The following is a 14,447-nucleotide window of genomic DNA, read 5'->3' as shown; positions in this document are numbered from 1 at the left end:
AAGATTACATAACGTCCATGTCTTCTCATCTTCCTCATCATCCCGCCAATCCCCCAAAGTGGGGATGCTGGGAACCTTCCTCTCAGCCTCTTAACATTGCCTGGTCATTAATACCACAAATAAGCCATCTATCTGCTGTTCCTCCTCAAAAATCTTACCTTGATGTCCCCTAGAGGAAATACTTGCTTATCCCTTAGCAATTAAACTTGAATGACAAAGCTAGAGTCATTGACTATACCCCAGTCTCCTTTCATTGACCTCCTCCACTCCACTTTATTTAACCAGATCAACCAGGCAGAGAATGCATTTATTCCAAGTTAAAACCATTTGGTTAAGGATCATAATAAAGTAAATTATGAGGGAAATTGTCACCCTTCCCCTAAACACATGGCTACACTATCCCACAGATTGCCCTCTCCATACTGGGAGAAGGAAAATACCCTACCTTAAGAACACATGAGGATAGTTTATGCATGTAACTAGTGCAACACATAATCTGAGAGCTACTGGAACCCCTCCCTGCTGCTTGATTCTCTAAAGAACCTCTAATGTCTTCTGTTGGTCTGGATGTGTATTTATGTATATGTAACTGTATATGTATATATGTGTGTCTATATATAGACACACATTCTGTGTGTGTCTCTCTGTGTGTGTATGTGATTAAACTACAAGCTCTTTTTTTGTTGCTACAAACTGCTGGGATTCTCTCATTGCCTTTTTTCTCCTCAGCCTCCCCATCTGCCAGTGTTGCTACATAGTGGATCCTCTGCTGGGTCTCCACTGTTGCCACCAGTTGGATTTCCCTCCAAATTAAAATTGCTGATCCAAGCGCTAGTTCAGCTGCTTCATGTTCAGAACCGGTCAAGCCAAGAAGCCCTCCAGCTTTGTCTAGTTTTTTAACTGAGCCCAGTCTACTATTTGACTTAGGATGAGGAAATCCTGTTTGACTCTTAATTATATCCCTAGTCTATGCAAATCACCCCCTAAGCTTCACCTAACAAGACGGAAAGGGGATCGGTAAGGCTGCCAACCTTCACTAGTAAATGATCTTTGTACCGCTTTGCTGCCAGGAACAAAGATGATGCTCTCCTTATGGATGATTTCCCCAGTGGACCTTGGTGTGAGATCTCACACTCACTCTGACACATTCAGTAGAGAGGAAATTGCTACAGATGGTCATAAGAGAGTACCAGTAAAGAGGAGCATTTGCTCAGCACACATCTGTCCTTCTCGTAGCATCCTCAATACCGTGCCCACACAAGTACTGCTTTCCCATCCAAAAGAAAGCCCATACTGTGTATCACCACATACTGTATTCGGCCTTTCGCAAACCCCCAAAATCTAATTACCCATAAATGCTAACAGAGTTGTGAAATGATGGGAACCAGAGAATAATAAGAAGGGATATCTCTGGAAGTTATGTCCCCAAGAGTGAAATGATACCAGAGCCTGAATCACTCTTAGTGATACCACTGCTTTTAGTTCTTTAAGACTTTTATGAATCTTGGATCTCCCTAATATGGGTAGACCCTTCACTAGTACAGATCACAGCCCTCACTTGTACAATTCTCAGCCTTGTCTTCCATAATCTTCCACCATTATCCAACCCTAACCCATAAATCTTCCACCAAGGAAGTGCTCCATGCTCTGGAGGTCCACTCTTGGACTTGAAACATTCTATGCCAGCAAGCACCCAGGTTGTCCAGCTGCTATCCCACCTACTGATTTATGACCATCAAGCCCAGGTCTTTTACTGATCACACACTTGCTGCATGATATCTGTACCAGGACTTAATAAACTTTTCCTGCTCGTGACCGTTTTTGCCCAAGAAATTTATACATGACCCCAGACATATAGGTATGTAAGTCAAACATTTACTAATAATAAACCATAATGTCATGAGCCCAACATTATGAGATCCCATATGAGGTCACAACTACAGTTTAAGAAGTTTTGATCTATACTACTTTAATAGAAAGGTGACAGACACCTGCTTCCTGTTGGCAGTATTTCTTTTGGAACCTAGCAGAAGACTCCAGGTCACATTTCTCAAAAGTTTTCCCTCCTTTGTCCTCTGTCTTGCTATTTTCTGCCATGTGAGCCAACAAAAAGGATCACTAACTGTCTCTCCTTCCCTGGGAAGGAAAGGGCTTTGAGCATCTTCTTTCGCCCTACAGGAGATGAGCAGTTATTCCGCTCTGTGGAGGGCCAGGCAGCCTCTGATGAAGAGGAGGAAACGTGGCCGGGGGAGCAGCAGACCCAGGCGGCCGAAGTGAGGAAGCTGCTGGCTCGCATTTCGAGTTGTGGGAACGGGTATGTCTTACTTATAGTCATGGAACCAGGGAAGTCATCTCTGCCCTCACCCTTGACTCTGGAATATAAGCTCATTGTAGACATGGAAGTCTCCTTTTGTCTCTGTGTCCACAATGAATGCAAAGAGCTTTGGTTCTAGAGTTGGAGGTCTGCTGGTGTTCAGTCATGTCCAATTCTTCATGATCCCATTTGGTTTTTGCTTGGTTATTTTTTAACAAAGCTACTGGTTTGTTAAAGTTTAACAAAGCTACTGGTTTGTTAAAGTTTAACAAACTGGTTGCCATTTCCTTCTCCAACTCATTTTACAGATGGGGAAACTGAGGCAAAAAGGGTCAAATGATAGCCATTGTTATATAGCTTGTAAGTATCTGCAGTCTTACTGCCATTCTATCCATTAGAAGAAAAAGAACAAGGGCAGCTGGATAGAGCACCAGTGCTGAAGTCAGGAGGACCTGAGTTCAAATCTGACCTCAGACACTTAACACTTCCTAGCTGTGTGACCCTGGGCAAGTCACTTAAGCCCAATTGCCTTAGCAAATAATTTTTTTTTAATTTAAAAAAAATGGAGGTCCTAGCTGCCCAGAGTCTGGGGATCTAAGTTTAAATCCCAATTCTAAAACTTTCTAATACTATTTATGACTTTGGGCAAATGAATTAACTTCCCTGGGTCTCAGTTTCCTCTTGTGTAAAGTGAGGAAGATTGGAGTAGACAGACTCTGAGGAACTTCCAGTTCTGGCGATTGTGGAGAAGTTGGAGGATGGCATGAGGGAGGCAGACACAGAAAGGGAAAGGGTCAACATGAACTTGCAGGCTGGTCTGCTTCTCAGCTGTGCTCCAGGCTGCTACCTTTCCTACCGACCAAGGCAGCCAAACCAAGCCTCTACCTTAAGGGCAGGGATGAGGGAGCCCAGTGTTCTGGTGTACTGACTCATCTCAAATGCCTCCCAAACAGATGGAGAAGATGGGTGGACAACCCTCTCTGAGAAGCCAGAGTCAGGATGGGCAAGGTTATGAGAGCCAGGCTGTCAGATGAGCCTCCCTTTTGAGAAGACCTACCACATACTCATCAAAACACTTTCAGGCTGTGTTCACACACTGGTTTTTCTGAAGGATCTCAAAGCTCTTTGAGGATGGACGTCATCCATCCTCATATCTCTGGGTGTCTACACTATCCTTCAGCATGGGAAGAGCCCTAGCCTGGCAGTCAGAAAACTTAGGTTCATGTCACAGATCTGCTCCTTGCCAGCTTGTGCCATCTTGGGTAAATCTGAGTCTCAGTTTCCTTATTTGTAAAATAGAGCTAGTTAACCCTTGCTCTTTCTCTATTACAGAGATGTTATGAGGACCAAGTGAATAATGTGATATGTGAATTGCAAATTTTAAAGTGCTATATAAATGCTAGTAGTTATTATTATTATTTGCATATTGTTCATATAATAAATTTAATTCATATTATTCCAGTAATGATATTATCAACAACTAGCATTTATATAGCTCTTTCAGATTTTAAAAGCACTTTCCATATGTTCTCATCTGATTCTCACAACAACCCTGTGAAATAGGTGCTATTATTATCTTTATTTAACTGATAAGGAACCTGGGAACCATTAAGTAATAGCCTTACCTAATGTCACACAGCAAATAAAGTCAGTTGCAATATTCTAGCCCAAGTCTTCCTGACTTCAAGTTTGTTGCTCCACTTTCCAGATTATAATGATGCTGTTTTTGGACCACTATATCTCATGAAGCTATCTAATAATGCTTAGCAGAACCTCCATTCTTTCTTTGCAATGGCGGGGCTGGGCTTTCTATTTACAGGATCACAGATGAGCCAGAAAGCACTTTGTAACTTCCTAAAGTCCAGCATTCAATCCATCACCCCACACTGCCCAACACTTAGATCAGGGTTAGGTAGAGGAAGGGGAAACAGAGAAAGATGAGAGACAGTGACCTGTTAACCTCAAAACAAAGGCAGAGACTAAACTGGAGAGGGGGCAGAACCCCGGAGAAAAGTTTCCATCACAGTTTGACTTTCTTTCTTTATGCAGATGCGATGATAAAACAGCCAAGAAGCTCATGTCTTACTTTGGCCACTTTGGCAGTGATGAACATACCAGTGCCCTAGGGGAGCTGGGAGAGCAGATTGTCACCCTGACGGAGCAGCTGGGGAACATGGGGCAAGATGTGAAAGAGCCTGACATGGGTGACCAGGAGGTAAGATGCTCAAGGCAGCCTCACCCAGTCTTTTTATGAGGAAGCAGTTTGTCATTAGCTTAGGAACCATGCACACTTCACTGACCTCATGAAGCAAAACCCTCATTTCCCACTTCTGCCTGGCAGCTGCCTGAGAACTTTTGAAAGAATTGACAGATAGGTGATAAATAGATACTTGGGTGGATGAGTAGGTAGGTAGATAGATAGATAGTTGGATGGATGAATAGATAGGTAGGTAGATAAATAGATAGTTGGATGGATGGATAGCTAAGTAGATAGTTGTACAGGTAGATAGAGAGAGAGAGAGAAAGATAGATAAATAGAGATAAATAGATAGGTAGTTAGGTAGATGTGTAGGTAGATAGATAGAAAAGACTGATGGAAAGATGGAGAGATAATTTGTGTATTTTTGTCAAATTCAGAATCCAAGGAATCAATTAACCTAATGACTAACCAGTCACTTTTCAAATGAAAATTGTTGCTATCCTTTTAAACATAGCCCATTGAAATTTGGTGCTGCCCTCCCTCTCTTTTTTGTGCAGGATGGGAACTATGGATGTGGAACATTGTGTCTATGATTAGACTTGGCTAATATCTTGGTTAGTTTTACAGGACTGAGTTCCTTCTTTTTTTACTCTTTATTATAAGGAGATAGCTCTTTGGGACAAGAATAAGAAGAATTATATTTGGAAAGGAAGGTAGTATTATTGTGTTTTATCAGTAAAAATTGTTTATTCAAGTTCTATCAAGAAAAGACTTAAAATAATTTAAAAAGAAATATGGTACATTGGGACAGATGGTAGTCATATGATTGCATGTGAAGGCTTCAGTTCAAAGAAATATGAGTTTAATTAGCAGTAATGTTTTCTCTGTTTTGTGATCTGGTGATTGGCATTTTTCTCTTGAAGCTGCAGAAAATAAACAGGATACAATTCAACAAACACTTGTAAAATACCTAGTATGTGCAGGGTACATAGATATCTATGTATATGTATGTATATATACGTATGTATGTGTGTATTTGTATAAATACTCACACTTAACTGCAGCTTTCTCTTGGTGAGAGGCAATGAGATCTTTAACTAGGATAGGAGCTATGTGAATAGACTGAATGATGATGACATGGTTGCTTTGGTTAAGATGTAAAAATATGAATTGTTTAATGTAAAACTTTTTGTTCTTGAATAATTTATTTATTTGAACCTTTACTATAAAAACAAATAATAGAAAGGAATTATAGATATTTTTGTACATATTTGGGGTCTCTTCCTGAACTATAAGCCCCAGTGAGGGCTATTGCTGTTACTATTGTTCTTTTCAAATTTTTTTAAATGAATGTTTAAAAAAAATTATATATAATTAAGAAAAAAAATTTTCACTGCCTCCTTAAAAGAATCTTAAGATGTTTTCTGGACATAAGCACATTTTTGCATAGAGCAGACAGTGTTGCCTCCTTAATAGTCTTAGAGTGAGGGCACTGAGGATCTTCTTCTCTGATGTAACATGTAACATCCAGGCATCAAACTCCAGGAGGCGCAGTTAGTGTCAGGGCTAGGAGCAGGCTCCCCTTCCTCCTTGTCTTTGCTGTAGCTGTATGCTGTCTGAAAAGGAGAAGGAGGAAATGTGTGTGACAGGGGGAGTCTCCAGAAGTTAATGGCATGGCACTTGGTGATGGTTGCACAGCAGTTTGGGAAACAGAATGTTCCATCATCAATTATAAAAAAAAGGGATGAGACAGAGGAAGAGAAGGAATATTGTTAGAGTGAGAGATGGCCATATCAGAGGAAAGAAGACTCAGGGATCAGGGTAAAGTTCAGTTCACCTCTAAAAGGTGGATGGAACATTGTGCTAGGTGACTCCAGAGATTTGGGTGCTAATCTTTATTCTGACTTACTAGTGACATAACTTAACCTGTGTGAATCTCAATATTCTTATTGTAGAATGGGGATAATAACATGTATATTCCCTATGTAGAATATGCTTATGTGACTCAAATGAGGTAATGTCCATAAAGTGCTTTGTAATCCTTTGAGATACCATCTGGTATGGCTAAAAGATCACTGAACTTGAGAATCAGGAGACCTGGCTCTCCCCTCCATAACTTGCACTTACTCACCATGGACAAATCATTTAACCACTCTGTAACACAGTTTTCTCATCTGTAAAATGGGGGCAGAGGGACTTGGACTTGATGATATCTGAAGTCCCTTCAAGCTTTAAATCAATGGTCCTAAAATCATCTCTTTCAGCCTCAATTTCTTTTTTTTAATTCCAATTGCTTTATTTCAATGGAAAAAATCTCTCCTCCCCATAAAAAACACCTTTGTAATAAATATACATAATCAAGCAAGATAAATTTCCACATTGGCTATGTTCCAAAAATATTTGTTTCATTCTTAAGCCTCAATTTCTTTATCTCTAAAATGAGGATACTAATCCAACACTACAAGTAAATATAAGGAAAACACATAAACCTAAAAATACTATGGAATTGTGAATTGCTGTTGCTTTTTTGCCATTTTAAAAAAAAAAGTGATTTCATTAATATAGGTAGTTTCCAATGGGGAAAGTCCCCTTGGCCAATGTCTGTCTGCACGTCTGATTTCAGAGAATTGCCCAGCGCGTTAGGAGGTCAGGTGACTTGTCACACAGTCCATCTGAAACAGAGGCTGGATAAAGGCACTCTTGACTCAAAAGCCAGCTTTCTTCCCTTTGCCTCCGTATATAAACCCTATAGAGACGCCTAAAGCCCTGTCTAACTGTAAGCTATAGACAATGTACAGGAAGGTGCTTTGTGAACCACAAAGCAGTATGCCAGTGGTTAATGATTTTTTACAATGGGAAGGTAGCATCTGATGGCTCAGGGGCCCCCCAAGAAGGAACATGTTTGAAATCTTCCTTTTAGCCTACATGCCTGTTTTCTTTCTTCTTCAGTTTCCCATACATCCCTTTTTTTCTTGGCTCCCTAGCTCCTATTCACTGAACAAAGTAAATCCTTTGGTGATAACTTGCCCTCATGGGCTGTCATCCTCGAGCAATAAAAAAAGTCTTTTCTGTCTGCTCAAGTCATTCTCCTTTTCTCTTTTCCTCAGGGTGTTGTAATCTTCTCTTTAGAAACACTTAAATAAGCATTCGACTGTGAAATGAACTCTCTGGTGAGGCTCAAGAGGGGAATGAAAGCAACAGCCACAAAAAAAAATAGTGGGAATTAATGGTGTGGTCAAGGCAGGGCCTCAGAGGAGGACCTGTTGGTTGGAAAATGAGATAAGAACCAAGTTTTGCCTGGGAACCTAAGAGAACAAAAAAGGAGCATTGTTGATAGGGTTATGGAGCTAGACTTCAGAGTCCATTCTAGTCTAGACCTTTTATTTTACAGATATGGAAACTGAAAGCCAAGGAAGCCAAATCATTTTCTCATGGCCACCCAGTTAAAAAGTAGCAGAATCAGTTTTCAAGCCCAGGTGATCTGACCTCAAGCCAGCGTTCCCTCAGATTACAATTACAGATTATAGAAATCATGTTTTCAATATGGTTCAAGAAAATCCTGAAAAGTGCTTTCATATAATGGAATAACAAGCCCTGTGCCAAAATGCTTAGGTTCTAGTAGCAATTCTGCCACTAACTTTATTTGCACCTGAGTCTCTTCATCTATAAAATAGGAATCCCATTCCTGCCTTCCCTACCTCAGAATCATTGGGAAGTTCAGATGTAATCATGAAGCTCTGAAAAAATTCTTGTAGCTCCCCCATCTATTCTGTCAGTTTTCTTATCCCAACTTCCCCTACTTCAGTAAAGCAGTCACCCCATCCTCACATTAACAAGTACCTAGTGGCCACCAGCTCAGAGGGATGACAGCACCTACTAAGGAAGGTGGAATGAATTGGGTTGTTGGACAGCTCCAGTGCTGAATTTCTTTTATCTCCGGCCAGGTGAAGGAGCCACTTTTCAGTGAAATTCAGCAGAAAGCTGAGGAGAGTGAGCTTCTGAAGATGGAGTTACAGATGCTCGAGACAGAAAGAGTTCGGCTTTCTCTGGTGGAAGAAAAGCTGATGGATGTCCTCCAGCTTCTCCAGAGACTTCGGGATTTGGTATGCCAGCAGAACAAGGCTCCTTCTGCTATCATCACCTACTTAGAACATAGGAATTACTTCCTGAATTTCTCGTTCAATCCCCATTGCAGCCAATATGTAGTCTACTGGAAATAAAACCAGACATATACTTAAGCCACTCAAGTTCTAAGTCTAGCTCATTTTCACCTTTTCAGTCATTTATTGTGTATTGGATGTGTCATGGGGGTACAGTTAGAAGAACACTAGACTTGGTGGTAGAGGTGGGATCAGAACTGAGGTCTCCTAATTCCTAGTCCACCATTATTTTCACTTACATATGAATATTTGAGTCCACATGGGTCTCTTATTACTTTTATTGCTGCCAGAGACCTTTTTTGATTTACCCACTTCAAGAAAAATCTGGATCCTGTGCAAGCAATGTTGCAGAAGGGACTTTTAGTCAGCTTTCAATTGAACTAAATGGCTTCAAGTCCTACCAATTCTGATACATAGTGTGATTTGTAAGATCATAGATTTGAAACAAGAAGGAACCTTGGAGTCCATCAGACCCAACCATAGAGAAATAAAGTGACTTGTTCATAGCTACAGAGCTAGTGTATGTTAGAGATAGGATCTGAATCCCAGCCTTCTTGACTCTGCAGCAGCTCTCTATGTATAATAATACTAATACTAATGATGTGATAGTGACATGCTGTATAGAATGATCTGTTCCATGTGTTGTTTGTTCCTTTTTAAGAACATATCCAAAAGAGTCTTGGGGAAAATGTTGCTGAACACCTTGGAATCTTGTCAGGACCCCCAACATGGTAGGAAAGCTTCTTGGTAATTAAAATCATTTCTGTCCCTTTTATTCTGAAATGAGTCGCTAGAGAGTAGAAGGAGAGGGAGAGATGAGAGAAGGGGAGAGCAGTATTCTACAATGATAATCTGTTTCTAAAAGAGCCCTTCCTGAAAAAAAATCCATAAATGTTCTGAATCAAAGTTTGGATGAAGCCTGTAGAACAGTTTGACTCCTAGGTGATATCAGCAAGCAGAGGCTTATCTGCTCTGTTACCTAACATACAAGCTAGGTCCCCCTGGAGACGTAATAAACACTGGAGTTTTCAATTGCAAAACAAACCCTGAATTCAAGGCAGAAAGCAGAGCCAGATTAGGGATTTGGGAATAAGGTCTTTTCAATCTCCCTCCAGTTTTGCTCTCCCTTCCCACATCTCTCCCCCAAGTCTCTAGCCCTTGCCCTGCTCCCCAATTCCAAAACTACAAGTAAAATTTTCCCTATAAACAACATCTTAACATCAAAAACTGCTTAAATGGCCCAAGTCTTCATATGCTGCCATCCTGGAGCATTGGAAAGGGAAAGGGAGAGAACAACCAATTCAGAATGGAAGTTTGGACCAAATGCCTAGAGTCATTACACTTATACTCATTATCCAGATTCCCAGAGGACAGATGGCTTCCCACAGCACTGAAGTTGAAAGGAAAGAACCTATACAGCTCTAGAATCCTAAAGAGACCCATAGAATGTCAGAGCTAGTAGGGACCTTTTAGTCTCAGCCCCTTATAGACACGGTATTTCCTCATATCAGGTCAAAAACTTTTCCCACAGATCATCTCTGAGCTTTCATTTTTTAAAGTCCCTCTTTTTTATCATTGTGTCTATCTAAAATACTACATAAATGAAATTAAGTGGTACCTAATGTTGTCATCCTAAGCCCCCCTGATTCTTGGAAGGCAGCATGGCATAGAGAATAGGCTGCGGGATTTGAAGACAAAAGGGCAACTCAGTTCAAATCCTGCCTCAGACACTTTCTAGTTGTGTGACTGAGCAAGTCATTCAACTGCTCTGAGCCTCAGGGTCTCCATCTGAACAATGAAGCAATTTGGCTAGATAAGGAGTTCATCTTTTTTGTTTCATAAGCTCTGCTGGCAATCTGCTGAAGCTAAGGACTGCTTTTCACAAAAATGTATTTAAATGAATAAAATAAAATGCATAGGATTACAAAAGAAGTCAATTATATGGAGAGTTATGAAAATATTTCCATATTTTAGCCCAAGCTAAGAGCCCCTAGAATAGATGGCAGCCTCTGAGGTCCTTTCCAAACTTTAGATCCATGATTTTTTCATCTGTAAAATAGGGGCTAGTATTCTCATTTCCGCCTCTTTCTCAGGGGTATTTTGAGGACAGAATAAGATGATATAGGAAAGTACTTTAAGATTTCTCTTCAAAGAAATGGGCTGAAATGGAGGCTAGACAAGAATTATCTGGCAAGAGCTGGGCAAGACTTCATGAAAGTTCAGATTTTGAAGCTTTCTGAGCACCCTAGATGACCTTCCTCCTGTTGTTAGCTTTGCAGAAAAAAATCTGCATACAAGGGAAGGAATGGAGAAGTTGAGGAGAAAGAGAAGTCCCAAAGGAATGGTGTGGGAGGTCCAGGGAATCTAAATAAAAGAAAACAAGAGGCTCCCTACTGCTAAATGGCTAGTTATTTCCAGCCCCCCACCAAGGAAAACCTGTTGCCCCAAATCCAACCCAAATGTGGCTTTGGGATCTCGACCAAATGTAAGCCCTGCCCCTTCTCAACCAAGGCCACATGTGGTTCCCGATGGCAGCAGAACTAACAGAATCTCCCACTGTTTTCTAAGATGCTTTTGGCCAGAAACTTTGGGCAGGCTGGCAGATCTGCTCTGGCAGCATCAGGAGGGCATGGGGATGGGGCAGGAGGGAGAGGGAAGAGGAGCTGCTTTGAGATGAGACACATTCACTGAGGACCATGCTCTATGTGATCATGAGAGACAGAAAAATGAACAATTCAGTTTAATCAACATTTACCATATATATGAGTGTGTATGTGTAAATATATACATGTATGTATTATGTATTTATATACATAGAGAGAGAGAGAGAGATGATAGACAGACAGACAGACAGACAGATAGTTGTTTTTTTGGTTAGGCAGTTAGGGTTAAGTGATAAGTGACTTGTCCAAAAGTCACATAGTGAGTATTAAGTGTCTGAGACTAGATTTGAATTCAGGTCTTCCTGACTCCAGAACTGGTGCTCTAGCCACTATGTCATCTCTGTGCCCCTCCCATCAACACAATCTAACCATCTAAGACCATCAGTCCAGTTTTTGTGGACTTTAGAGCTCAGATAGGGGCTGTATGCACAGAAAACATAAATCTACATTAATATCAGGCAAAATGTGGTTGACACTATGAGAAATAGATTGTACAACAGCCTCCTAACTTGTCTCTTTACCTCAAGCCTGCCCTTCTCCAGTCTGTCCTCCAATCTGAAATGATTTTTCTATGTAACTCTCCCCTCCCCCATTACCTCCAGGACAGGGAGTGGGGTGGGTTCTTATTGTAAAGGTTTGCTGGCCTGGGTCCTGAAGTCATATTGTGGTTTTGCCTCCTGGTTGTCTCCTACAGAGAAGGCCCACACCTTCGAAGTCCTGGATGCCTTGTACCGGACACTGGCTAGCTGTGAGCTCTTACAGAAACAACCTTTGGAGCAGGCCCAGGCGCCCCAAGCTCTTACCAACCAGCTCATCATCTCCTGTTGAGCATCAGTGGTCTTACGGCTCCGCAGAGAAGTGCTGGAAACGGGGCTCTGGATCTGGATCTGGACCATCAGACGATTAAAATACAAGTGGACCTCCCTAGTGGACCCACCAAGTATAGCAGGGGATCGTTTCCCTTGGGATCTCTCCCTAGTGGGTCTCCCATTGTGGATAAGACATTGGCTCCCTCCTCCCAGGGAGGTTTAACTATGGAGGACAAGTTTGGGCTCAGAAATGGCCTGAGAGGCTGATGGTGTCCACAAGCCTCTGCGTCAACACCTGCATCCGTGATGGAGGCTGCCCTGCCTTGAAGATTGCATCTCCGCCTTTGATGGAATGGTGCATTGGATCTTCACACTGATCACTCCTGATGGGCCACATCTAGCCTCCTAATCTGTGCTGATAAATTTCAGGTTAAGCCTGTCAGATTTTATCTCAGATTAAAGCAGTTAGCACTTCCCTCCTGCTACCCCACAAGCCCCTGGAGTGTGTGGTCTTTCTCCCACCATAAAATTCCCTCCCTTCCCAGTCTGGGAGCCAAGCCAGTGAAACCCAGTAATCCTCCAGATGTTACTGCAACCCAGATGTGTGCCCATCACTGCCCTAGGCACTGTGTAGAGAGGGGAGAAAAAATTAAGAATAAAAAGAATAAAAACTTCTTGCCCACAAGAAGTTCACTTAGAGCCCTGGCTTCCTGTGAAATAATTGGGCTCAATTATTGACCTCGGTTAAGGGCTAAACTGTTTTTAGCATTCAAAGAATTAGTGTGGGCTGGTATAGTCATGGAGGAGCTGGAAGGGGGCTTGATTTCAAAGGATGGGTAGGATTTCACCTTTGAAAAAAAAAGCAATAGGCTGAATGGACTTAGGAATAGCATTCAAGTTGAAAAAAATAGCATGGGAGAGGCAGACAGAAACAGAAAGGAGTATGGTGGGACTATGAGAAAACCTGCCTCACTGGTTCAGAGAGCTCATATTTTGAGATACAAAAGTGAGGAAGCAATGGGTGTACTCACATATGGAAGGCCTTGAATGACAAGCAAAAAAGTTTGAGCTTTATGAATAGAAAGTAGGGAGTTATGGCAGATTCTTGAGCAGGAGAATTCATGCTAAAAACAGGGTTTCTGGATAATTTATATGATGGTCCCATGATGGATCTCAGAGGACATCAACATCATCCAGAAGTGACCCCTTTATAGTCTCTTTAGGAAAAAAGCTCCCCATGTCATCCTGGAGTGGGGAGAGAAGGTGCCAAAAACCAGAGCAACAAGAAAGTAGTGTGAAGGAAAGCTGAGAGCATTTCCTAGAGTGTTCCAAGAACCCAGAAGAAAACTGTCTGAAGGACTAAAAGTCAGAAGACTCAAGTTTGAAACTTGGATAAGCTATTAATAATGAATACTTATTGAGCTTCACTTGTGTCCCTGTCCCTGTGTCAGAGAAGTCAAGTCAAGGGAGCCCTGCCCTCCAGACCCTTCTAGCCTAGTGTAGGGGGCAAGATTCCTCCCAGAAATTAAATATCAAAATGGAACAGTTAGGCTAATGACAGGATATAGAAGGGCAAGCAGAGAGACAGCTCAGTGTGAACTGAAGAGATCAGGGAAGGCTTTCCGGAGGAGGCGAGACAACTTGAGCTTATTCTTCAATGCAGGCAGGAGTCAGATAAGTTGAGAAGGGTGTTCCAACATCTCTCACCAAGGAGATGGATTAGCACTGATTCTTATATGTTGAATTTATATGATTTTTAAATGAAGGCAAAGGTATCATTTAAACACTCCAAGCTTTAGCTCTTCTCTTAACAAGATACCCACCCATCTGCCCTCAGCCATTGGCTGCTCTGCAAGTCAGTACAGAGTCCTGTGCTTGGGGTTTGAACAAAGTCCCACAATAAGGGAAGTGCCGGGAAGAGAGAGAACTTGGAAGGAGGGGTTAGAAGAGAGAGAGAACCCAGAGAATTCTGACCTGGCTTTTGGCGCATCAGAAGCCCAGACTGGACCTAAAATAATCCATATGAAATTGGCATTGGGAGTATAGATCATAGGAGTTCTATGATCAATTTTAATGAGCAGAGAAAGTGGTAAGCTCCCTAAAGTTCACCTCCCTAAGGAGATGATAGACAGGGCTCTTGGTACTTCCCTGTTAGTGGATTTCCCTGGTAGAGGCCATACCCAAGATGAATTAATTGATTGCCTTTTTGGATGTCAGATGTGTAGAGGAAGCCAGTGGAACCTCAATGTTCAATTCAGCTCAAGTCAATAAATGTTAATTAAATAGAGCACCGTTTTAGGC

The 14,447-nt window shown here is 41.7% G+C and overlaps 1 protein-coding gene across 1 annotated transcript in view; it reads left to right on the top strand.

Annotated features, from left to right (window-relative positions):
- EFCC1 (EF-hand and coiled-coil domain containing 1) overlaps nucleotides 1-12,845 on the top strand; it is a 73,104-nt gene extending 60,259 nt beyond the window's left edge. Inside the window, exons 4-8 of the mRNA XM_051983629.1 lie at nucleotides 2,179-2,314; nucleotides 4,364-4,529; nucleotides 8,459-8,617; nucleotides 9,336-9,405; nucleotides 12,032-12,845. Coding sequence (XP_051839589.1) covers nucleotides 2,179-2,314; nucleotides 4,364-4,529; nucleotides 8,459-8,617; nucleotides 9,336-9,405; nucleotides 12,032-12,165 — 665 coding nt within the window. The 3' untranslated portion in view covers nucleotides 12,166-12,845. The remainder of the gene's footprint in view (nucleotides 1-2,178; nucleotides 2,315-4,363; nucleotides 4,530-8,458; nucleotides 8,618-9,335; nucleotides 9,406-12,031) is intronic.
- Nucleotides 12,846-14,447: the final 1,602 nt, after the last annotated feature.

This window comes from Antechinus flavipes, chromosome 1 (genome assembly GCF_016432865.1).
Source record: "Antechinus flavipes isolate AdamAnt ecotype Samford, QLD, Australia chromosome 1, AdamAnt_v2, whole genome shotgun sequence".
NCBI lineage: Eukaryota > Metazoa > Chordata > Mammalia > Dasyuromorphia > Dasyuridae > Antechinus > Antechinus flavipes.
This window is presented reverse-complemented; position numbering and strand designations above follow the sequence as displayed.